Consider the following 25,804-nt stretch of genomic DNA (forward strand, 5'->3'; position numbering starts at 1 on the left):
GAAATCTCCGTTCCTTCGTCTGCCTTCTTGTTACTTCTACTTCTATGCTTTTAAAAACTGCAAAGGGAAATTTGATTATTATAGGTAAGAAATGATGCCTTTAGGTCGATTTTAGAAAGACGCTTGCACCTCCTTGTTCTTGTGTGCTGACATCCAAGGGGCAAGAGTGCAACGCAGACTAATACGCAGTGGCAGGAAAAAGAATTCGGGGTGGGGGGGGTCAGATGATGCAGGAGGAAGGGTGGGAGAGACAAGTACCGGCCGCTATTTATGAATCACAGGTCTGCATGAATCAAATGTCAACGCGCATAGTCACGCAAAAGTGTCAAAGATTCCCAAAAGCCACAATGACGTCATTTTACAGGACAAAGGTGGAGCTTTGGAAAATGTCTTCTCCACCTGGCAAACTATGGAGTCCATCGCAATTGATACTAAGTGCCTGGCTGTCTGGTTGTCTCCCTTTCAGTCTGCACATCCTGCGTGCTGAGTGTCCATTTCCTCTGAGTGGCTAAAATGCAATCGAGCCGTCCCGCCAGGGATGAACGCAATAAAGTTGTCGGGCGAGAAAGGGGATGTTGTTTGTGTGTGTGATGTTGTGCAGCTCTTGCGACGTGGGGGGGTGTTGTTATTGATTGCATCTGCTTGCCTCGTGTGTGTGTGGATGTGTGTGTTGAAAGGACAAAGTGGAGTTGCTGCGAACAAGGATGCTCCATTAGCGCCCGCGCTTTTAGCCTGATTTGTCCGCTCAGCAGCTCTCAGAGCAAGTGATCAATAATAAAGGAAAAGGATGGCTGTCTATCCGTGCGCCTTTCTCCAAGCTCATTTTTCTTGATGTTCCACGTTTGCCCGCTCTCCTCTTTTGTGCCAAACGTTTACGGGCCTCTGGAGAATACGGCGGCGGTCGCCCTCTTAACGTGACTGGGCAAGTGGTTTGTTAATTACAATTAGCGGGTTAGCTTCCGCCACATTAATTGAGCTTGTGAAAACTTGTTTTCCTGGAGCTTTCTGAAAACACGATAAAATTAGCAAAAACAAACGACCCCAATCTCAACCGTGTAATTAACATTTAGATTTTTCCATGAATCTTGGTTGCAATGAAGATGAGTGAGCAAAGCAGTTTTGATGTTTCTGAATTGTCACAAGCTAGCGCCGTAGTTAAGCTGCATTAAGAAAATGGCTGTAGCTAAGCTTTGATTTGAGGTTCCATTATCCCAATGAATAGCGTGCGGCACTATCAGCACACGGCAGGGTTGAGGGAGAGTGGGAAGATGAACCCCCCCGAATGTGTGGGTGCGTAATATAAAATAAGCAAGGTTGTCAGTCGGGGGAGCGTGTCGCTTTGAACGTCTTTTTCCTTTTGTGCTTTCCCGTTGCTGTGACTAAAAGATTCCACAGCTCTCTCCGCGGCACCTAGTTGAAGGTTTCCTGAGCTTTATCGGGTCAGCTGGGAAACCGCAGTTGCCATGGTGACAGATGTGGAGGTGATGAATCCGGCGTGTTATGTGTATATCAATGTGTACCGTATTTTCCGGACTATAAGTCGCTTTTTTTTCCCCATAGTTTGCCCGGGGGTGCGACTTGTACTCAGGAGCGACTTATGTAATGTGTTACATCAGGCTTTTTCTCAGTTCTTTGTTTATGTAACATTAGCATAGCCTATTCTATTTCGAATTTAAATTTCCTTTCAAGATGTTTGTTCTTGGTGTTGGATTTTATCAAATAAATTTCCCCCACTTATACTCTTATGCTTTTTCTTCTTTATTATGCATTTTATGGCTGCTGCGACTCCAGGGCGACTTATAGTCCAGAAAATACGGTACTTGATTCAGCGGGCTGAAGAGCTTCAGCCGCTCTCTCGGCCTCTCTCGACCTTGGTGGGACTCTCAGAAATGCTGCGAGCCTCAACTATCCAATTCCAAGAGTTTCTAGCATGCAAAGTTCCCAGTCAGACTTCCTTCTCACGTCCGCTTCCAGCGATTGTTCTGCTGGACACACGCTGCTCAGATTAGAGAGGAAATTCTCTCCCTCTTGTGGAAGCGTGAAGCATGTCTGATTTGAAAGTCGTGTTTGCATCAGGCAAGGTGACATTCGGAGAAGGACAATCATCCACGCTCACTTCAAATTGAAGCCACAGTGCCCGCATTCAAGTTGGACTTGGAGTTTCACTCTACTTGGAATTTGAGGGAGCTGTCTCCACGCTCAACTTTATCAAGGCAATTTTCTTGGGAGACACGTACCAACGCAACCCCGATAACATTCTTGGAAAGAATATTTGGTGCTTTCAAAAGGAGATAGTGGCCAAAGGTTTTGTCGGCTTACAGTAATCCTAAAAGCGATCCAGGGTCAAACCTGAGGTCATCTGGATGCGTCGCATATTTGAACGCATTTGGGGGTAACGACGGACACAAAAGAAACAAAAAAAAAAACCAGTCCTAAGCAAACATCCTGGTTCTTTTTGGACCTACTCAAAAGTGCAAGCTTCCTTCGTACGTCTGACATCATCTTCATCCACATTCTTCTACCTTTCATCTCATCATGTGACCAAGTGAAAATGGTGCACTTCCTGTAAACAAAGCTCACACAGCTGTGTCTTCGGGGTGTGTGTGTGTGTGTGGCTATTTTTATATATCCACTCTTTGTTTTTATTTCTCGCTCACTTCCACGTCGGAGCGACCTGCGGCGGTGCCCTCTGTTTTGCTTCAGCGGGCACTTCACATATGCCGTTTTCGCTCCACCGTTTATGGAACATGCAGCGTAAGCCGGCGTGACGTGGTTGGAGTCTCGGAGGCCCGGCCGCGCTTGACCTCTTTTGCTCTTCCCGCAGACTCGTATTCGACGGCGGCAGGCAGCGAGGGGAGCATGTCAACCTCTGTGGCGTCTCTGCCTCCGCTGGCTTCCAGCAGCTCGGCGCCCAGCTCGCCGGGCTCCAAGCGCTCGGTGAGCACGCTGAAGAAATGGCTGAGCAACCCCGTTCGCAAGCTGAGCGTCGGGGCCAAAGGCGAGCGTCAGATCCGCAAACTGGAGGGAAAGACTCCTCCTCTTCCTCCTCCTTTTCCGTCCCGCAGTCCGAGCCAGGATCCGGGCGGGTCCCTCAGGCCCGACGAGCCTCTCGCCATCCTGCCCGTCACGCAGACGGAACTGGTGAGCTTTATGCTGAGCGATCATTTACTTGTCCTTAGCTATCAACTGAACTTTGCTCTAAAACGCTTTGGTGATGATGTCATCATTAATTATGCAGTATGTGGCTCGATAGCAAAAAAAAAAAAAAAAAATCTCTGCGTGAAATATTTCAATGTATTTGGCTTAATAGCCAAAAAAAAAAAAATGCTTCTCTCTGCGTGAAATATTTCAATGCTGATTGCAGCGCTTAGCAAAAGGTCAATTGAGGTCACATGATTAGTTTTGGGATTCAAATGAGTCTCCAACATTTTAGCTGCTATTAATAAAACATGAAGCTGCAGTTCACCTGAAATGACCAACGAAGCTGCTTTTCTGTCTTGGTGTACGGCAGGAGTGGAAAGACGGACTGGCGAGCCCCGAGGATCTGTCGCCGGCCACACTCCAGTCCCCCGCTTACATCACCGACTCGCTCATTGGCTGCACGTCTCTGCCTCACACGCAGGTCTGTCTGTCTGTGTCTCTGTGTCTCTGTCTGTCTCCCTCTCTCTCTCACAATTGTTTTGTTAACAAACAGAACATTTGACCCGCTTTTTCCAAACATCTCCCCCGTTTTCCCCCTCCTCCCCTTGACATGATGGAGGCTGACAATGAAGTGCTTTCTGCGGCCATTTTTTTTTTTCCAAGAAAATCAATAAGTGGACTTGCCAGTCAAGTAAATAAATAATTCCTAGAATTTACGTTACTAGGAACCCGTCAGTCAGTCGCGCAGTCTTCGATTGTCTGTGGCGGTAAGCGGCGGGCAGCAACCTGTCTCAAGCCAGACTCGCATTTTACAAAAAGTCTCGGATAGCATCGAGCAGAAAATGGCTGAAAGATGCCGTCGCTGAGGACACCTGATGCTTGGCAAGAATGCTTTCATGTCGTCATCAAACAAACGGGCGCCTCCGTTTGGCTCTTAGTTCGGATCTGGCCTACCTACCTGCCTGCCAGTTGAAAGAAAAAAAGATCTGAAGCTAAAATGATTATCATGAAAAAGCTCAAATAAGAAGACTGAGGTCAGCCATCTTGAAAGAGAGAGAACAGAAGGAGAGAACACTTTTGGACACACTGTTATCTCTTATCAAATCAGCCCCCCCCAGTCGACCATGCTTATTGTTTCTCCATCAGTGGAACATTTTGTTAAGCAGCAAAAAAGGAAGCTGGCTGGCGAACCAGATGAGAACATTTTCAATGGTTTTCCTGAGGAACAGCCCGTACGGTCGTCTCGCCCCGCAACATCAACAATACGATGAAGTTGTCGGGCGCTATCCTTGGTTCTCCGCGCTCGGGCACGGTGAGAGCTAGCAGGCCAAACACACGCGATGCTCTTCCAAAGCAAATGATGGTTGCTACCTCCAAGCGCAAGTAAAGATTTGGGAATGACTTCATGGAGACCGCACCGCATGCTTGATAAATGGTACCAAAACACAGAGAGAACAAAGAGTGCATAGAAGCAACAGCCGCCAGCCGGCGTTGGACTTATTTTGTGGTCACGCAACTCCAGGGGAACATTTCAGCAGTTATGTTGTCAAGGTTTGTCTCGCCGAGATGCAGCTTTGCTTATTTACGGGCTGGCTGGCTGAAAAATAAAATGTGGACCCGGGGGAGACGGCCATTCGTCTTTCTGCGGGCACATCTGGATGTGATCAGGGAAGCAGCTTGGCTCAAGCTCTCCTGGAGGGACAAAACCAGCCAGGGGTCTCGCCGTCTCCGTGGATACTCGCTCGCTCCTGCTGTGCACCTACCACCTCCAACCCCCTCTCTCTCTCTCGCTCTCTCTCTCGCTCTCTCTCGCTCTCTTTCGCTCTCGCATTCCCTCTCTCCCTCTCTCGCATTCCCTCTCTCTCACTATCTCTCTCTCTCGCGTTCCCTCTCTCGCATTCCCTCTCTCCCTCTCTCGCATTCCCTCTCTCTCTCTCTCTCTCTCTCTCGCTCTCTCGCTCTCTCGCTCTCTCGCTCTCTCGCTCTCTCGCTCTCGCTCTCGCTCTCGCTCTCGCTCTCGCTCTCGCTCTCGCTCTCGCTCTCGCTCTCGCTCGCTCTCTCTCTCGCTCTCTCTCTCTCTCGCTCTCTCTCTCTCTCGCTCTCTCTCTTTGTCTCGCTCTCTCTCTCGCTCTCTCTCTTTGTCTCGCTCTCTCTCTCTCTCTCTCCCGCTCTCTCTCTCTCTCTCTCTCTCCCTCTCTCACTCCCCCTCTCCCTCTTCCTCTCTTTCACTCTCTTGCTCACTCACTCACTCACTCACTCACTCACTCACTCACTCACTCACTCACTCACTCACTCACTCACTCACTCACTCACTCACTCACTCACTCACTCACTCACTCACTCACATTTCTGTCTGTATTTATTTCTCAGCGATTAGGTGTATATTTCTGGTGGCGGGAGCGGTGTGTGTTTGTGCGTGTGTGTGTGTGTTTTGTGTTCCAATTTGGGAGGCTCTGCTTGACCTGACCTGTGATGGCTGACATGGATTTGAGCAAAGACAGACAGCCGTAGATTTAGATTTCGCTTTGGAGCGTCCAAGGAACATAAACAAGCCAGTGTCTAAAAATAAAGGAATGGGATCATTTTTGGGAGAGAGAAGGTTGTTGTTCAAATTTTAGCGGGATTAGCATACGCTGCTTGTGGCCCCCGGTAAATTGTGAATTCCAGGAAAACGGCATCTCAAGGATTGGGGGCGCCCTCTTGTTATGAATGCCGCAGCAGAAATGAAAAGGTAGAGCGGCAGCCATGCCTGTGGGCTCCTCCAAGCGTCGGATGGTAAACAGGAAAACAACCTTGACGAGCTCGTAAATCAGCCCGCCACTTCTCCGCCTGCTGTCGTCGTTTCGCTTGTCCTGCGGGCGCCAAACTCAATCAGGTTCCTCGGCGGCTTCGTCTGTCAGCGGCACCGCAAACTTTTCATGTTTATCACCTTATCTTCTTCCTTCCATTTCTTTGACTGATCTGTCAGGTTTGCCCATCTCCGTCAGATCATCTTCTCGTTCGAATTTGTCGTGCGCCGGTTGCCTCGGCAACCTGCGTCATTACCGCGTCCCCGCTTGCGCTTTATCGCCGTTGTTTGCCACAATGGCGGTCCGCCCCAGCCGCCTTTGATTGACACGTCTTGTGCGTCTTCAGGACACTCTGGACACCCAGTCCAGCTCGGTCGCTCCTGACGACAGCGGCTCCGTCCTGATGGACGACACCTGCAGTCAGTGGTCTTCGGCCGCGGACACCGAAGAAGAACGGAGAAGCGCCCTTGAAAAAAGCTTGTAGGTCTTCTCGTCAAGAGTTTGGATCTTAAGTCTGATGTTACTTTAGTTTATGGTTACCCATTTGTCTCTTTTGTCTCTCAGGTACGTATTGAAGGAGCTTATTGAGACGGAGAAGCATTATGTAGCAGACCTGGGCCTCATAGTGGAGGTAAAGCTCAAAGAACTTCAAATCCTCCTCATTGCCATTTTGGCATTTGGGCGCCGTCTCCAGTTTGAAACAGATGTGAGGAATTATGAGCTGGTGCCTGAGATCGCTTCAAATACTTTGGGGGCGTGCAAAAATTGCAAAAAAGTCATGTGATGCGCAAGCTAGCTTTACGAGTCATGGATTCTTTTTTGGTCCAAATTCCATTAGCACCTCCGTGGTTGTCTTGCAGGGCTACATGGCCACAATGAACTCCAAAGGCATACCGGAGGACATGAAGGGAAAAGACAAGATTGTTTTTGGGAACATTCATCAAATATTTGACTGGCATAAAGAGTAAGGCCTCCATTTTTTTCCAGGGGAGGACAAAGGAACAATGGCTCGGGCATCCAGGCATGTTGTTTGTGTTTCCTCCTCTCTAGCTACTTCCTGGGAGAGCTGGAGAAGTGTGTGGCCGAGCCAGAACGACTGGGTCAGCTTTTCATTAAACACGTGAGTACTGAGGTACATACATATAGCTAGCTAGCTAGCTAGCTAGCGAGCTAAATAGGTCGCTAGCTAAATAGATAGCTAGCTAGATAGCTAGCTAGCGAGCTAAATAGGTCGCTAGCTAAATAGATAGCTAGCTAAATAGCTCGCTAGCTACCTAGCTAGCGAGATAGGTAGATAGATACTTTATTGATCCCGGGGAGAAATTAATGTGCCGTATTCTCGCCCAATTTTGTTTGGCCTGCAGGAGCGACGTCTGCACATGTACGTGGTGTACTGTCAGAACAAACCCAAGTCGGAGCATATTGTCTCGGAGTACATCGAAACTTACTTCGAGGTGAGGAGCTTACTCCATCGCTTTATGTTTTGTAACACGAGACACGTTGAAAATCAATTTGCTGCTTTGTTTACGTGTCACGTTGAAGGTTGGCGCTGTCGCGTCCACATTTGATTTGTTTCTTTGTTTTGCCTCAAGGAATTGCGTCAGCAGTTGGGTCACAGACTGCAGCTCAATGATCTGCTCATCAAGCCAGTCCAGAGGATCATGAAATACCAGCTGCTGCTCAAGGTGAGCATTTTTAAGCTCGCACAATCCAAAGTGCCCGGAGCGCCCACAAAACGGGTCCAGATCTCTGGAATGTTCTGGTGCCCATGCTGTGTTTATTTGCGTAGGACTTCCTGAAGTATTCCATCAAAGCTGGGATGGACACGGACGAATTGGAGGTGGGTGTTCTGAAGGAACCGGTTAGGAGCTTGTGTTTGGATTCATCAGCTTACTTTTCAAACAGAAAGCGGTGGAAGTCATGTGCTTCGTGCCCAAACGCTGCAACGACATGATGAACGTGGGCCGACTCCAAGGGTTTGAGGTAAGTCCTGAGGATTTGGACGGCAAGGCAAAGGGCCACCAGAGGCTCCTTGCGCTAAGTTTAGCAGCGCCACTTCCTCTTGTTGTTGTGTTTCTCTTACGCTGCGGGTACAAGGGCAAGATCACAGCCCAGGGGAAGCTGCTCCAGCAGGACACCTTCACCGTCACCGAGCAGGATAGCAGCTTCCTGTCCCGAGCCAAGGAGAGAAGGGTCTTTCTCTTTGAGCAGCTGGTTATCTTCAGCGAGCCCATTGACAGGAAGAAGGGCTTCTCGCTCCCCGGCTACATCTTCAAGAGCAGCATCAAGGTAAGAGCGGAAGTGAATTGACCACAAGATGGCGTTGTCACCTGGATTGCATTCCAGGTGAGCTGCTTGGGGGTGGAGCCTCCCGCCGAAGGTGACGACGCCCGTTTTGTGTTGACGTCGCGCAATCCCGACGGCAGCGTGGTTCGCTTCCAGTTGCTGGCCTCGTCCCCGGAGACGTGCCGGGCTTGGCTGGACGACGTGCTGCGCATCTTGGAGACGCAGCGTGACTTCCTCAACGGTTAGCTCCGCCCCCATTGGCGTATCTTCTCGGGATTAATCATCAAATGATCTTTTTTTGTCAGCCTTGCAGTCACCGATTGAGTACCAGCGGCGGGAAAGCAAGTCCAATAGTTTGGGGCGATGCATGAGACCCCCCGTGTCCACGGACGGCGCCCTGCGACCGCACTCCTCGGCTTCCATCGACCGCCACAAGCTACCCTCCCTTCATTCCCACAACATATCGCTTCCCGCCCTTCACCTGCCCAGTCAGGGGGGCGCCACTGAGACCTTCTTACGGCAAGATGTAGGTGTACGCCGAACGCCGTCGCATTCTTGAAAGGTCTTGAACGCCCGCCGTCGCTTTTTTCAGTCGTGCCCTCCCGACTCGGTTTCTCCGTCGCACGTTCAGCTGACCTCGTCTGACTCGCCCAGCTGTGGCGCCGTTTCCAACGGGCTCCACGCACCATCCACGCAAAGCACACAGGTTTGTTACCTTTCTAACGAGCTTGCCTTTTAATTATGGGGACTAATTAATTCGGTTAGGACCTCGTATTCTTAATATTATTCGTTGATCTTTCTCGTCTGGCATCGTTCTTACCTCAAAAGAACCAACCTTGACCCTGACGGTCCAAGCGAGCGTAGACATGTGTTTTTCTTGAAGCACTTTTCTAACCACAGAGCCATATAATGAAGTCGTTACCTGAAGCGAGCCACGGAAGGGAAAGTGGGTTCGTGCATAAACATGGTGGAAATTGCGATGGAAAGAAACGTAATCGTCAAGAGAGCGAAAAGGAGAGTAGCACGTAAACAACATACTTCAGGACTCCGGGAACAGAATTTTGGAGCAGCTGGTGAGTCTTGAGAGACTTTTCGCAGCAGCCTGAGCAATATCAATTTTTAATCATGATACTCGTACAAAGTAGGGAAAGTTTTTTTTTTTTTTTCTTCGAATGCAAAGTTCTTATGGTGTCGGGAGTTTGTCCGGCGTTTTCTTCTCTGACTCAAGCTGGAGCGGCCGGCTAGCTCACAAACAGGAAGCAGGAAGTGGCTTAGAGATGCTTATCCAAAGCAGATAATTGTTTCCCAAACGCGCCGACCTGGGCTGAATAGGAGGAACTTCACGCCGGGCCTGCAAACACCACATCGCTTTCTTCCACACGTCAACATTGCAATTTCATGCGCGGCGCTCGTGCTAACTCGAATAATACTGAAAAGCTTTCCGTGGGTGTGTCAAATGTTTTGCCGCAGAGAGCAGGCAACGGCTTCCGCAGGGCCCAAGCGGCGGATTCCGGAAGCCAGGCTCCGTTTTCGGGTCCCTCGACCGGACGACGTCCGAGCAACTTGGCCCAGCTGGCTGAAGATGACCTTTGAACTCAGATGGCTTCCCTCTCATCTTCTAGCCTGGCGTGAAGGCGCCACAACTTACTTGGGCAATCTTGAAGGAACCTGTAATTGACTTTTCTTGAAAAACAAAAAAAAAGGTGATGAGCCACTTTGCGTGCACATGAAGACGATTCCCGCAGGATATCGCCGGCCGGGCAAGGACAATCAGCGTCGGGTGACAATTCCTACTTTTGACTTTGAAGGGTTTTGACTATCAAATGTTCATTCCTAATTGGGGAGGTCACTGGATTGTGCCTTTCAGTTCGTACGCACCAATGTATGGACACCTTTTTTCTTCCCGCCCCCTCCCTGCATGAGAACGGATGTGCATGGACGTGCTCTTCCTGTCCTCTTTGCTAATAAGTGCTGTGGTCCACCTGGCGGATGTTCTGCTGAGGTGCAGGAAACACGTCAATGGTCAACATGACACCAAATTCAAGGGTCAGTGAGCACGGAGCATCTTGAGCAAGTATACTCCGCAGACACCAAGTGCTTTGATTGCGCTTTTGCAGGACAGAAAATGACCTCTAGAGGGCGCCAAGCGTCGGACACTGCGAGGCCGCCTGTCGGTTTGTTTGCGCACCGCAAAATTCTCTGGTCTATCTTGTATTTGTTTTTCTTTGTTGTTGTTTTTTTATTGCTGTTATTAATATTATTTTAAACTTCCTTCCAAAGCTGAAAATTGACTTTTTATTTCAGAGGACAGAAACATGACTGTGATGTCCAAGAAATAAAAACTTGTAATCAGTTATTTGCTCTCTTGTTCCCTCAATTCCATTTTCTCCAATTCTGGTCTTTGGATGTAAACAAACTCATTTGCTTCCCTTCTGTCAAGAAGCGTTATGCCTTTTGACCAGTAGAGGACGACAGAGTGCTTCCTCATCAAATTCGTATTTTTACCTTACAACCAATACTGTTCTTTAGTCACGCAGCTTTCCATGCTATTTTTTTTCTACAAAAAAACCTTACTACACGTGATCATTTTTTTTTATATACAAAAAAAGGCCTATGATACATTTGTCACATTTTTACAAAAAAAAGTCCAACTATACTTGATCATTTTTTTACAAAAATAATCCTAACTACATGGTCATTTCTTTTTATTCAAAAAAGTTTCACTTTACATCTTTTATTTTGAACTCCTAACCCAAGTTTGGAAACCCTTATGTTAAAACCCTGACCCATGTTTAAAACTCTATCCTGACCCTAGTTTGAAACCCCAACCCAAGTATGAAACCCTGACCCTACTTTGAAAACCTGACTCTGCTATGAAAGCCAACTTTAAATCCCTAACCCTAAGTAAATCTGCCATTGCTATCATTTGACTTTTTATCACATTCTTTAAACATGATTTTTCTTGCTCCCAAAAATGCCCAATCAAACGTATCGCTTTTATATGACCGTATTTTTCCATTCAACAATGTTCGTGTCCTCGATGATGTGCAAAACGCCATAAAAAAGTTCTTCTGCCATCGACACGACCTTACATGGACTTCTGCAATCCCCCCCCTCCCTTGAAGAAGCTTCAAACACTGGTGCAAACAAAGAGAGGGAACCCCTGGATGAGCAGACATCTGGTTGGCCGCTCTCGAGATAAAGGCCCATTCGGAGCCGTAAAGCTGAGCCTATCGTAACACGACTGTGATATACGGCTACAGTTCACGAGGGGGGTTGGGGGGGGGTATTAACTTTCACAAGGGTGCAAAATCAAAGGGAGTTTCTGTCACCAGCGAGGGGGTCCCGGCAACAGGGGTCCCATTCACAGGCAATTCCTAGCCAGTGCCCTCCTTCCCTCCCTCTGTGGCATCTGTTGACTCAATCTTCAATCAAACTCTAAAAGGCCACACGACTGTGAACTTGCTTGCAGAAGGCGCGAGCGAGCGACCCCGGGATGACAATTTAGTGCTTTGAACAACCATCTTGGGCTTCCTTCACGCCGGCGGCACAACGGGGCAGCTTTATTATTCCGTAGGGGATCAAATCATCATTTGCATGTACATCAAATGTTAGGGCTTTTGGGAGCTCTGCAGGGGAGGGGTCCCCATTTAGGGAATGAGAAAGATAAATAAAATAAATCAGCCCATTTTTATGCGCATTTGCACTTGTGAAGGGGCGAGAAAGTGACATTAAAGAAGTGCGCCTCGTTTCAATTGTTTATTAAATTTCACATGCGGCCATTAACCGAGTAACAGTTTGCATTTATACATAATTACAGTCACATTGGAATGTTACGCATACACTTTGGGAAAGTGTTTTAAAATATTAAGGTGAGGCAAACAAATTAAAATTTTTGCACTGTAGGGGAAAAAAAAGTTGGGTAAAGGCAACATTTAAAAAAATTAACGTTGGGCAATTGAAGGAAATATTTGAAGTTTGGCTTTCCTGTATTTTCAACAAAAAAATTAAACATCTCTCGTATTGCTGCCCAACTTTAAGAGTCAAATCAACTCGGCAAATTGTTTTGGATCAACCCAAAAAAAACTTGCTTTGTTGACATAAATGTAAATGATTGATCTTTTCAAGTTGTTCCTCTCCCAAAACATTTTCTCCATGTAATTCTTCAATTCAGCATCTCGTCATTCTTCATCATTCATCCCGAGCTTTCTCGTATGGCTTACCTTTAATTGCACAAAGGCGAGGTCATGTTCCTCATTGAAATATAACAAGAGAACCGCTTTCTAAAATTGAGAACCTGTGAAGCGTTTTTTTTTTTTTTGCTGGCCTGCTCAGAACGTTCGTGGAGCTCGCCGGTGTGCAAAGTTTGGATCGGGAACTTCCGGCCGTTACTCTCTCTTGATGTTGGCCAGCAGAGGGTCGGCGGCGTGCGTCGGCTGACCGGAGCGGCTCTTCCTGCTCTGGTGGGTCTTGACGTGCTTGGAGAGGTGGTCGCTCCTCATGAACCTCTTGCCGCACTGCTGGCAACCGAAACGTTTCTCGCCGGTGTGCGTGCGCAGGTGCCGCTGCAGCTCGTCGGAGCGCGTGAAGCTTTTACCGCAGAAGAGCCAGTTGCAGATGAAGGGCCGCTCGCCGGCGTGCCAGCGCAGGTGGGCCTTCAGGTGCGAGGTCTTCTTGTACACTTTACCGCACTCAGGAATGTGGCAGATGTGCAGTCTCTTCTTGCCAAACTCCAAGCCGGCACCACCGCCGCCGCCGGCTTGGCAGTTGGGGCACTTGCAGCGCCTGCAGCGGCGCGTGGAGCTGAGCAGGCCCTTGGAGGTCCCCTGGAGGAGAGCGGCGATCTGCGGCTGGTGCCCCAACACCAGCTGCCTGCCCAGAGTGAAGGGGTGGTTGGAGGGCGGGGCGTTGCTTTGGGGAAGGCTCCACCATTGCTGGCCTTCTTCACCGTGATGCCTGGCCGAGGAGTTCTGGAGGAACCCGGGGAAGTTCTGTCCCACGCCGCTGTGTTGAGGGTAGTAGGAGCCGTTGGCCTGCACTTTAACGGGGGAGAGTTCAAACGAGTACGCTGAGGCGGGCTCGGCCGGAGGGGTGAGAGGAAGCTCGTGGTGCGGATGATGATGATGATGGTGGTGGTGGTGGTGCGGGTGGTGGCTCAGGCTGGACTGCACGTGTCCCGGAAACTGCACCTTGGGCACGGTGAAGGTCATCTGGTGCGTGCCGAGGGCCGTGCCGGGCGCCATGTCGTTGCTCCACAGCTGGAACATGCCGGAAGCGGAGCTGACGCTGGCCTCGTAGGGGAACTGGGAGCCTTCCGAGCCTGTGCTACTGCCCACCTGCCAGGCCTGGCTGCAGGTGGTGGCCAGGAAGGACAGGGCGCCGGGAGGGCCCTCCGGAGACGAGCTGGGCGTGCGGTCCTGTTTTGGGGGCAAAAACAAAATGGCCGTAAATACAAAAGCACACTTAAACTGAGCTTTCATTAAATTGCATTTTATTAGTCAGCGCAAAGGAAACATTTTGTTAATTGTAGTAGCAGATTAGCTCATTGAGCACCTCTCATAATTTAAAATTAGTCACTCTTGTTCAGTGAAAAAAAAGGTTTGTTGAATTTACGCTATTTTATTTTGCCAAGTGGTCACATGAAATAAAAGCATCCGGATCCAAATATATATAAATTATTTTATTTCGTGCAACCACTTGCCAAAATGAAATTGAGTAAATTCAACACACACACCATCACCTGCCAATGTTAAAATCAATTCCAAAATATCGAATCGGATTTATCAATCCAACAATTTACAACGCTGCAAGGAAATCAAATCATCACGAAAATTAACTTCATCCCGAAGTTAGTCAAACACAATCAAGAAAATATAAAGCTGATAATCGGATCGTGACTGCATTTTTATTTTTGTTCACAGGAAGAATAGTCTATTCTAGAAAAAGAAGTGAAGCAAGTCCTCGACGCTGAAACATGAAAGTGCAGAGTCACGTGTCGGCAACAAACCTGCAAAAAGGTATGCAAAAAGTTGTCAGTCCTTTGTATGGTGAGCGCAGCCATGTGTCCTCGCGTCGCGTCTTCTCCACCACGCAAGTGTAACGCGAACGCCTACGCGAGGCTGCAAAGTGGACCAAAGTGACGCTTTTACGCGCGCGGCTCCTGCGCACTCCCGGGAGAACCGCACCGGGACAATCCCGCCGCATTCAAAAACAAAGTCCACGCTGGCGAAAGGTGGTCGCGGTGCTCCACAGTGTAGGACGTACGTGCAGGGGCGGTCCGCATGAAATCGTCGCCATCAACTCCTGACGAGGCTGAGCGGGGTGCGCGTCTTTATAGAGGCAAAAAGATCCGCTCCACGGGGTCTCCAGTATGATGCAGGAGAGCGAGTCAATGAAAAGGAGAGCGTCAGATGAAGGGGTGGGCCGCTCATCATTTCAAGCAAAAGATGACCCCCCAACAAGTGACTCCTCCCCTCTCCTCCTCCATTGATGTGAACACAAGTGGAGGGACGACCCTCCCCTCCTCGCGCAATTTATGATCGTAAACTTTTGACATAGTACGTTATAGTATGATACTGGATATAAAAAAAAAATGAAATTATTCTATTTGTATTGAATTCAGTGGGTCCCAAAATGGCTGGATAAAAAAAAAAAAAAAAAAAAAAACATCTTCATGTTGTCTGGGTTGACTTGTGACCCAACAACAACAATTATATGTCTGCCGTTTTTCACCTTGGTGCTGATTTTGGCTTTTGTTCCAAAGTCCAAGGACCACTTGGTGGTCAGTCTGCAAAAACATCTCTTTTCTTATGGCCACTTTGCACGGCTTCATTTTTTTGCGGGGTTGAACAAATTTCAGAAGTAGAGATCAAAATAGGAGTCAATAAACTCTGATCTAAGTCCTATTTTTTCTTTATTATCGATAAAATAAAAAGTCACATGCACTTAGAGTTCTCGTCATGCGCGTCTCGGCTAAACAATCTTAATCATTCGTGGGGCCTCGGCTCATCTAAAAACGACCAAAATAATTACAAATGACATCAGCGGTTCTATCGGGATGACATTGAAAATTTGCTGTCCATTTTAGAAACCTAAGTGGGTGCTTTTAAAATGCCACTGGGAAGCTTTTTAAAGGCCGGTTAAAGTGCTCAAAAGGTTCAACTGTGACACAGCTCGTTTTATTTGAACAAAATCTAGCAGTCGTCACGGAAACGACCTTACTTGTATTCTACGCAGAATATCAAAGCCGCCATCTCTCCTCCACTGAGGACCAAAAACTTGCTTACTCTGTTCAATAAAAAAAAAACATCTCGCATACATAACAGCAGCTCAGTCAAAAATTATTTTTAACTCGACAACTATTGCTTCATCTCCTCGGTGGGAATTTGAATAATAATTGATTTATTCCGAACGCAGCGGTGTCTGAAATCGGAAGTGTTAGCTTCGGATCCCAGTCAGCAAAAATAATCCATAACTGTCGTGAAATTCAACACAGGCGCGAACTGATCACGCACACAAAATGTTTATCGTCCAAACCGCTCCTCTGAATTCGAAACTTTTCCGTCGAATGGAAGAATGAAGAGCACTTAACACACACACACACGCAAAGCTAATTGATAAAACTCAATCAAAGCGAGTTCTCACCAGTAGGTGACACATGAAATAGGCCGCCCCGTGTGACATTCTCACATCGGCGAGTTCAAGTGGAGGCCGCTTCAGATGTGCTCCATTAAATGCAGATTGAGCCTTAATCTCATTCTGCGAGTCTGCTCACCATTACAATGTTAAGAGTTGAACTCCGGGCTGGGAAGCCGCTTCTCATGTTAATTGGCTTCTCCTAAATAAACGCACCTCCAGGAGAAGGCTGACAAGCTCCTCTTACAAGAAGCCATTTTGTAGATCTGATTTAGCGCGACGTGACACTGCGCTCGTTTTCATTGCGGGCCATATATATATATATATATATATATATATATATATATATATATATAATAAATAATGAAATGAGACTTGTAAAAACTTTATTTTAAAATTATGGATGTAATAAAAATTGCTAACAAAATTTTTATTTCTAAATTTGTAGTATCAGTATCGACACATGAAGTCGATTTGTTTTTGCGGGCCACGTAAAATGATGTGATGGGCCGTATGTGGCCCCCGAGCCTTGAGTTTGACACCTAAATTTTTTTTTTTTTAACGTTGAGAGCAATATTCCGAGCTTGTGTGCAACGCGATGAATATATTCGCTTCGGGGGTTCATTTTGCTCTTATGTTGCCAAAGGTCACCACAGCTCTGGAAATAACTTTCATTTGAGTGAAGGACCAAATACTGACGAAGGATGACGCCGTCTCGGCTTTATTAGGGAGCAGAAGTTGTTAATTACCCCGACTCTTATTTCCTGTCCCCTCTCATCAACCCCCTCCTCCTTCCCGAGCAAATATCCCCCGCCCGCCACCCTCCGACATCCCCCGCCCGCCCCACCTGCCTGCCCCGCCCCCCCCCCTCTAGTGCGCTGCCTCCCAGATGAGTGTCTTTGAAGTGCAAAGTAGCCTCTCCTCACTTTGAACTGTGAAAACAATGCTCATGTGGCTGGCTCTGCTTACCTTCCCCGTGTTAGCTCATTTAAATAGACCTGGATTTTCAAGGGAAAACTCATTTCCACAGAAAGAGGTCCCCGTGTTCATTAAACAGCTGCCGAGATGGCCGCTAATCAGGCCCGCACCGTCGCGCATTTGCCGTCGTCTGCAGCGAGGCGGCCGCTCGCTTTCTCCTCTTCGGGAGGAGATACCATTATAGTCGTGCAAGGGGAAATTAGCCTTCCGTGGGCCGGCGCTAACGTGACAACGGGCTAAAATGTGATTGGACAAAACTAGGAAACATGCACATGGCGTGCAAGCAGCAAATAGAAAATGAAGCCCATTGGGAATAAATTAAAAGGCCTTCACGGAAGAAATATTCAAATGAAGGTTGCGAATGTAGGTCGGCGTTTCTCGTAGCGTCTCGGACAGCGGAGGAGGCCTCGCTCGCCCCGACGGCCTGAAGTTTTCCGTCAAGATAGCGGAGGTCAAAAGTGCGAGTTGCTCGCCGCCATCTGTCCGCTTCATTGTGTCGCGTGATGTCGCCGACGGGATGATACGCTCGACCAGCCAAGTGTTAAAAAACTCGGTTGATTAGTTTACAGCAGGGGCTCAACTCGTCTTTTTTTTTTTTTTTTCAACCTGCGAAACAGGAAAATCAATCGAGTTCACCGGCCTGTTTTTAGTTCCTGATATCGCAAACTCGGAGGAGAACGTTGAATAGTGGAGTGGCTAAGTCAAGCTGTTTTGACCATGGCTGGAGGCAGTTTGAAGTTTTAAAAGCCTCCTCCCTAAATTGTCCCAGCTGTCTTGACCATCTGCACTGGAAAAGGATGAGCTCCACACAGGAGAGCGGCCTTTGTGCTGGTGGCCATGTCAAAGAGGCCATTTTACAGCACGCCGCCGATTCGAACGGCCCTCCTGTGACAAATGTGGTCTAATGGACGCCACAGACAGAAAGACAGACAGACAACATGCTGCTTGGCTCGCATGTATTGAGCTCCAGGACGGGGCAAGCTGGGCTCCAATTAGCATGACACTCCCTTTCACGACCTTCGGGAGCAACATCAACAGCTGGACTTTACAGTGGTACAATTTGATACCTCAGTCTGCTTCCTGCTTCCTGTTGCGATCACGCTGTGCGTGTGTGCGTGTTTCTGTTTGAGACACGATGGCCCGGCAGGCAGCTCAAAGGCGCTTTAGCAGACACAAAGTTATCAAAGAGAACTCGAGTGCCGTGATGCAGCAGCGGCGCCTTCAAGTGGCCTGACTTCCATGTTTGGCGTTCGAGACGAGGGAACGTGGGAGCTAGCGAGATAGCCTAGCACAACAACAAATATAAAGCTTGCGTTTTAGTGAATCGGACCGACAAATTTGATTCAAATTGAGTCACCAATTGAATCCTAGCTAAGGGAACATGGAAGCTAGCGAGCTAGCCTAGCACAACAACAAATAAACAGCTTGCGTTTTAGTGAATCGGACCGACAAATTTGATTCAAATTGAGTCACCAATTGAATCCTAGCTAAAGGAATATGGGCGCTAGCGAGCTAGCCTAGCACAACAACAAATAAACAGCTTGCGTTTTAGTGAATCGGACCGACAAATTTGATTCAAATTGAGTCACCAATTGAATCCTAGCTAAAGGAATATGGGAGCTAGCGAGCTAGCCTAGCACAACAACAAATAAACAGCTTGCGTTTTAGTGAATCGGACCGACAAATTTGATTCAAATTGAGTCACCAATTGTGCTTCCTTAAGGTGGCACAACTTTAAAGAATTGGGAAATCAAAATGATCCGTTCATCCATTAGCTGAAGTGCTCCGTTCACGCTGCATTAAAATTGCCCCGATCATGAGTCGTCGCTACTTTTTGCGTGTCAAAGACGTAAATACGGCCACGATGCAGATCCATTGGCTCGCCAGCCGTCTCGTTATGGTTTGAAAGCGCTCTCGCACTCATTAGCCAGGTCCCCGCGCTCCTAATTATTTTCCATGTTGTGGTGTATTGCTCTGCCAAATGTCGATTTCGTTCTAAGAGCAAAGAAAGTATTTTTTTTTTTGTTTTTGCTTCTGATTTGATACATCACAAATGTTCCAACATTGACAAGAACAATTCATTTCCCAGCAAAAAAAAAAAAGTTCCAACCATCAATTAATAATTGATTCATTTCATTTGGCTTATCTGCATTTATCTTGCAATCTGGAAGAATTGAGGATGAAAGGATGCCCAATAATCAAATTTTCCCAATACACTTACAATTAGTTACTAGTTGGTTATATTTCTGCTCTTGAGGATCACACAATGGGTCCCTCATTTCTTGTCCGTTAACATGGACTCCCCCAAGGCGGGCAGGCAGGTCCCCTCTCCACTTGTCAAAGGAAACTTTTATCACTAGCAAGAGCACTTGAAGTTTGTTTGCATTTTGTTTTCCAGCACTCTTAACAACTTCAGAAGTCGGATCACAGGAGTATCTGATCAAAGCGCTCCACGGTTAGTTCTGGAAACACAGGAGTGCTACGCCACGCTTTGATACTCCACATCAATATTTCAATTCAACAATCACTTGACATGCGCCCGAGACGGAAGACGAAAGGGAAGTGTGTGAACACGGCAAAAGAAGAGCAGGCTGTCTTCTTCTTTGCCTTTTCTTAAAGAACATGCCGCACCTCCGCTATCATTTTTCAATCTTTTTGTCAGAGACTGTTTGTGTAAGAAACCGAATCCGGTATTTGCAGAAAAGCCGGCCAAAAGCAACACGGAAAATGTTGAAAGTACGAGCGTAGCATATGTTTCATGTTTTATCAAAGGCGAGTAGCACGAGGGGCTCGAGTGCGATAAAGACGAGCACGGTCCATCTGGCGCGTGTCACTTTCATGCTGCTTCATAATCATTTCATCATCTCGACAGGATACGACACCAAGGCGTTTGATGTGAAAGAGGCTGCCTGAGTGAGCACACGAGTCGTCCCGTCCGTCTATCCGTCCGTCCGTCTACCTGCAACCGACACGTGCGATACCGCCCAAACCAAACAAATATTTTCCAGCAGAAGCTTTTTGAATGATCGTGGGAAAATTCCAGACACTTGTCAAGCACTTGAAATCTGGCATGTTTTAAATTTCCTACCCAAAATCCCGGTTGCTCCCCTGGCAGTACGGAAAACGTATGACTCGGCAAATCCAAGTTCCGATGTTTGGCATCGTTGAAACTTTTATGAATTTTGATTATTTTAACACATGACTGTGATATCAGTCCAATCTTAAGCACTCTTCTTTAGTATGATATATAAGGATTTATTAATATCAAGAACTCACTTGGTTTAATAGGCCTTGATAGGTGAGGTCAAAGGTCAAGGCAATTCTTCTCGAGCATATTTAATAATAATAATAATAATAATAATAATAATAATAACAACAACAATAACAACAACAGTAATAATAATAATAATAATAATAACAACAATAACAACAACAGTAATAATAATAATAATAATAATAATAACAACAATAATAATAATATTTAATCTCTGATTAATGTTGGTCAGTGTTATTTTTCCATAGGAAGATGAAAAATAAAAATGGAAAATTCCTTTCAGTATTTTTGTGCCACGTCAATCAAGTTTTATTGTGAAAGAGCCACCTTGTGGTCCGGCATTGACTTGCTCTTGGCTGGATGGTGCAATGTGGCGCACCAGCCTGTGCTGCTTCTTTTCGACACGTTCAAAATCCATGTTCATCCATTTCCCCCAGTCTACCATTTAAAATTGATGACAACTAATTTATCGAGAAATAGCGGACTTGTTTATTCATAGCGTTTGCCGAGTAAAAAAATTCCCAACAATCGCTTGTCACTGCGGCGCCGCGTGGAATGAATAAAAAAAGAAGCTGAGACAAAAGGGGGGAAAACAAACAAACAACGAGATTATCAATCATCCGGCGTCTCGGAACACACTCAGACAAAGATGAACAAAGGTAAATAATGAGTCGCGCCGCTTGATGATACCGTTTACAGCCATCAAGTTGTAGCATCCGGGGATGGATGGATGAATGGATGGATAGATGGCGGAGCTTTGTTCTTTGGCGACGGCAGCACCTGTCTTTGGGATTCAAGCTGCCAGCTCTAATCATTTCTTTTGCCTCTGAGATTTCATTTGACCTGGGAGAATAAAAAGTCACTTAATCCCTTCATCATCATTCGTGCTCCGAATGAAAAGGAAATGAAAATAAAAAGTGAAATAGGAGTAGAATGACATTGCACATTTGACCTACATTCACAATTGTATTATAGTTTTGCCAAAACCAAAAAAATTTCTCGTAGCTGCACTTATGGAGATGTCGACTTTTTCCGTCCAATCAAATTTCGGCCTTTCCGCCAATCAAATCTGGCCAGGGCCTTCACAAGCGACTTGCACTGTAAACATTTGAATTTAAAAAAAATTCAAATTCTAAACACTTGTGTGTGTTTTAGCCGACCCAACAAACACATCATCCTTCGCATACTCGAAATAAAATCAGAGGCCCGAGCTGAAGCTTCATAAATATTCCATGTGACGCCCCAACACGCCATCTGGGTGGGGGGGGCCTAAATTCGCCATGCTTACAGGATCTCATGGCGGGACTCCAGCTGAAATCAGGCACGGCGGGCTAAGCTAAGGAGTGCCAAGCCTGGCCCGGATTTATTTGTAAACGCCGGGCCGCCACTCGGCGTTAAGCCCCTCCGTCATCTCGGGGCAAGTGTCATCTTGTCAGCGCGGCGCTACGGATCAGCCTGCCGCTGTTTAGGCGCCGAGTTCTGTGGCGGAGGAGGAGAGAAAATGACAACACGGGTTCTTTCATCTAAGCGCGTTTGCGCCTCAGCGACTCCAACGGTTGACGACTGATCAAATACTTACATTGGGAGGAAAGAGAAAAATCTGATGGAGATTGTTATTTGCCTCTTCAACAGGCAAAAAGAATTCTTAATGCGCCTTACCTGATGTTCTGAAAGCTGCATCTTAGGTATTCCTACTCATGTGGCACATCACAAAATTTGCCACTTGCCGATTTGAGCTCGACAAACTTCATCCGGCAAACTCGAAGCGGGTTCACGAGCAGCTGGCTCCGGCGTGTTCGACTCGCGGCGGCGGGCCGCGCGTCAACGTCATTCAGACAAAGTTAAAGCGACAGGCCCGGCTTCTCTCTGGGACTCGGCTGAACAGAAGGCTGCGCTTTGCAAAACAAACCAACAAACAGGTGACGAGCGGAAGACGATGATGAAAGAGTCAACAACGGAGCAACCGGGCCAAACAATTTGACAGGGCCCGGATGCCATTCCGGTAACACAACTTTTAGGGGTCCGGGTTACCGGACCGGGTCATTAAAAGTCAATGGGTTGCTGTTTCCGAGCTAATTGTAAAGCGAGGGGAATTCACGCGCAGATGTTGCATTTCAAAGCCGTTGTGCGCCAGCAGACAGGTTATGATTTATGCTCCAATGTGTGGCTTCAAAGAGCCCAATGAGCCTTCCAAACAAATTGAACAAGTCAAGCGCTAGTCACCTAGGACCGGGAGGGGGCCCGGCGCACGCCCATCACAGGCGCAAGGCTGCTGCTTGGAATATCACTCACTGCAAAAGTGTGTGTGTGTGTGTGTGTGTTTCCACTTTGGGGGGAGCCTAGCACATAGCGCTGCCTGCACAGATATGTACCAATGCAGCTGCAACACCTGTGCAGAGGCGACCCAACTCCCCCCCATCCAGCCCTCCTGGAGCATCATCCTCACATGAAGGGGGCGGGCTGGGGGCACCCTGAGACTTGACATCCTTTCTTTTGAATGGCAAGATGATTTAGGAGGAGATGGAAGACTTGGTAGAAGGTTTGTTGCCTGTGTCAACACACTGACGCAATTTGGGGAAACACACGATGCACACTGGCTACTTGTTGGGAAGATGGGGAGGGCTAAGGGGTGGGATGTGGGCGGCGGCGTTTGAGTGTCATTCAAGTGTGATTATCTCGATTGTCTTTTATAATCTGCATCTCACAGGGCGTGTCGAGAAATGTCCAAAATAAATAACTATCATTACATTTCTCAAATTTGTTTGGAGAAGCAGTTGATCCAAAGATGCGTAAGTTGCACACACCTGCACAATCCAATGTAAGAAACCTCAATAAATGCAACTTGATATGAAATAATATCAAAATTGTTCATATCATATAATATATATAATATTTGCAGTGCAATATAATGGCAATATTTTGCCAAACATCATCATGTAGTGATAGAAAATTGGCAACGATACATCCAAATATGTTCATTATGTCAGTGATCTGCACGCAAGCATGCAAGCAAAATAAAAAATTTAAAAAAAGAAACAAATAAAATAAATAAATAAATAAATAAATAAATAAATAAATAAATAAATAAATGTGAAAAAATAATAAAATAAAATAAAATAAAATAAAATAAAATAAAATAAAATAAAATAAAAATAAAATAAATAAATAAATAAATAAATAAATAAATAAATAAATAAATCTTTCCATCATTTTATAGTCTGATGCAAAAAAGTCTGATAGTATTTGATAGCAACAATATCAATCGCTGATGTTGGCGTAGAGTTTAACGGTAAAGTTCAGCCAGAATCATAAGCAGGACTTGCTTCTATCCATCCATCCATCAAAATGGGGCAAAAGCAAAAGCTTGACGACATCTGCACAATTTGACGCGAGCTGTTGCCAGCGTACGCGCGCGCATGCACTCATCTCACAAGTCAATTTTCTCCCGTCTGTTTTCTCCTATTTGATGCCGCCTAAATTGGGATGGGAGAAAGGAATCGCTAAATTTTTAATTAACTTCATCACATCTGCACTTGTGCTTTGAGAGAGCTGCGAGCTTTCCTTTTAACCTATTCCAGCACATTTGCACACCAAGGTAAATCTTGACGCTGGCGCTCTTACAGAAAGGAAAAGAAAAAATCAAAAATGGAAATGAACCCTCACTTGTGCCCGCGCGTGTGTGTGCGTGCGTGTGTGTGTAGATCAAAGAAGCAGAATTATTCAACTTTTTTTTCCATTGCTTGATCTTCCAAAAAAAAAAAGGAAAGAAATGAAGAAAAAGTAGGGAGGATGAAAATGGAAGAATCAGTTGGAGGTTGTCCTCATAGTTTTGAGGTTGGGGGTTCAAATCCGAGCCCCTGACGTTCCGGAATCTCCTGATTAAGTCCATAAGATCCAAGATATATTTTTCCCACACGGGGAAATTAATGCTCGTTTCACAAATGATGCGGCCTCTGTTGCTTTATTTATTTTAGTTTATCAAAATGTATTTTATCGCCCTTTAATATGATTTTTTTTCACAGTAAATAAATTAAAGTTCTGCTCATCAACTCAATGATCTTTTAATTTTCATATACTGTGCAACAACCACTAATCCTCCATCACATATATTTAGAAATATTCTGCATTTTGATTTCAATTTACTTCTCCTTCCTTTTAATTGAAATGAAGTTCTTCATCAAAAGGTGAATTTTCCGCTGATTTTTGGCGCCCCCTCGAGTCGACGGCGTCCTTAAAATGTGATTTCTTCCTCGAGCCCAGCCACCCGCCGTGCGCAGTTTTGTTTTCTTGCACTTGCGCTACTGGTCTCTTCCACAAGAGGGCACTGCCTCCGTGTTGTAGTAGTTAACTGTATTTATTTACAGCATTTCTTAGCGTCTCTCACCAGAATTTTTCGAACCTTTAATGTAGTTTTAAACACTATAATGTTTTTTTAAACACTTATTTTTGTATTTTTATAAAGTTTTGTAAAAAATTTAAAGTCTGACTGACTTTCAGGTTAGGGTTGGGTTAGGGTTTGTCACGTCAAAATAAATAAAAGTAAAAAAAAAAAAGTGAAAATAAAAATAAATAAATAAATAAATAACAATAAAAATAAAAACAAAATAAGAAAATTAAAAAAATAATTTAAAAAAATTAAAAAATAAAAAGTGTTTGCGAACTGAGTGTATTTATTTGGTTGACTGACAAAATAATAATAAAGATAATCTATATTGAATGCGATAGGTAGTGGTACCGATGAGAGTCACAAAATAGCACCATGGCTGCTTTGCCCATGTTGTATTAAGTTGATTTACTAGTCTGTAGCTATTTATACCCTTCAATATGCACTTACTTTATGATCGTTGTAGACAAGCCCAGGAGAGTTTCAAAACAGCATGTGAAGTGTGCATGTGTGTGTATTTGGGAGGGAGGGGCAGGGTCCCCAGGGGCGGGGGGGTCTCGAGGCTTTGTCCGCCTTGTTCATTGAGGCCATCAGATAACGGGCAAGACAATGGCGCTCCATTCTGAGGGCTCTCTCAAATGTGCAGGAAGCGGTGTGAGCGCCGAGGCTTCTGGGGGGACTCCCGGGGGTCCGCTCAGCCCTGACGGAGCACGCCGACGTCGAATGGCTGCAGACAGCCGGAGGAAATGAGAAGTCCTTGGCCACCCACATGGACCCTTGTGTTCGAGAAGTGCAGCCCAGTTGCAGGAGAAAGCTGCTCGTAAAAGCTGAGAAGTGTGCATGTAACGACAAGACACGTTATTTTCCTTTGCCAATAAACGCACCTTGCAATTGTCACACATTTCTATGATTGCATTTTGTAATCAGGCTGTCCAAAGAGAAGCGTACAAACCTGGGGCGAGCGGACGCCGTCACGTTTCACTCGAGGACTTAGGACCAGCTTGGAGTGGACCCTTGAAAGCCACTTGAGCTCCTCACACTGAGTTCAGGGGAACTGGGTTGTGCTGCTCTTTGAGAGATTCTAAACGTACAGATTCAATGGGAGCTGAAATTCAGGTGAGTGACACCGAACACTTTAGAAGTTCTCTTCCGAAGGTCGCGTGGAGCTTCCCTGGTGCATGGAAGGAAAGCGCCGCGTCAGCGCACGGCCTCCGTTTGCTACGTGCACAACGGCAGCTGGACAAAACGAAGACGTGAAGTCAGAACTGCGTTCGTGAGCGCTGCCAGGCACGCCTTCCGGCCTGCACAATGCCAGCG

The 25,804-nt window shown here is 46.4% G+C and overlaps 2 protein-coding genes across 8 annotated transcripts in view; one reads left to right on the plus strand and one right to left on the minus strand.

The window, feature by feature from the left end:
• arhgef25a (Rho guanine nucleotide exchange factor (GEF) 25a) overlaps positions 1 to 25,309 on the plus strand; it is a 37,563-nt gene extending 12,254 nt beyond the window's left edge. For 3 of the 7 annotated variants that reach the window (XM_049752739.1, XM_049752740.2, XM_049752743.2), the window contains 15 exons: positions 2,825 to 3,141; positions 3,512 to 3,622; positions 6,277 to 6,410; positions 6,495 to 6,561; positions 6,791 to 6,894; positions 6,981 to 7,050; positions 7,295 to 7,384; positions 7,523 to 7,615; positions 7,720 to 7,770; positions 7,836 to 7,913; positions 8,028 to 8,219; positions 8,277 to 8,457; positions 8,522 to 8,742; positions 8,809 to 8,922; positions 9,687 to 10,572. In XM_049752739.1, the coding sequence (XP_049608696.1) occupies positions 2,825 to 3,141; positions 3,512 to 3,622; positions 6,277 to 6,410; positions 6,495 to 6,561; positions 6,791 to 6,894; positions 6,981 to 7,050; positions 7,295 to 7,384; positions 7,523 to 7,615; positions 7,720 to 7,770; positions 7,836 to 7,913; positions 8,028 to 8,219; positions 8,277 to 8,457; positions 8,522 to 8,742; positions 8,809 to 8,922; positions 9,687 to 9,809 (1,946 nt within the window). In that variant the 3' untranslated portion in view covers positions 9,810 to 10,572. Of the gene's footprint in view, positions 1 to 2,715; positions 2,755 to 2,824; positions 3,142 to 3,511; positions 3,623 to 6,276; positions 6,411 to 6,494; positions 6,562 to 6,790; positions 6,895 to 6,980; positions 7,051 to 7,294; positions 7,385 to 7,522; positions 7,616 to 7,719; positions 7,771 to 7,835; positions 7,914 to 8,027; positions 8,220 to 8,276; positions 8,458 to 8,521; positions 8,743 to 8,808; positions 8,923 to 9,686; positions 10,573 to 14,137; positions 14,259 to 25,133 lie in introns of those variants that run through there. The other 4 variants (XR_007488204.2, XM_049752745.2, XM_049752744.1 and 1 more) reach the window with 4 other exon arrangements.
• sp5l (Sp5 transcription factor-like) lies at positions 11,963 to 14,364 on the minus strand. Its single transcript, XM_049752748.1, has 2 exons — positions 14,224 to 14,364; positions 11,963 to 13,633 (listed from the first exon to the last, which is right to left on the minus strand). Exons 1-2 carry the CDS (start codon positions 14,275 to 14,277, stop codon positions 12,605 to 12,607), a joined length of 1,083 nt encoding a protein of 360 aa, XP_049608705.1. The 5' UTR covers positions 14,278 to 14,364; the 3' UTR covers positions 11,963 to 12,604.
• Positions 25,310 to 25,804: the final 495 nt, after the last annotated feature.

Source organism: Syngnathus scovelli, chromosome 2 (genome assembly GCF_024217435.2).
Source record: "Syngnathus scovelli strain Florida chromosome 2, RoL_Ssco_1.2, whole genome shotgun sequence".
Lineage (NCBI taxonomy): Eukaryota > Metazoa > Chordata > Actinopteri > Syngnathiformes > Syngnathidae > Syngnathus > Syngnathus scovelli.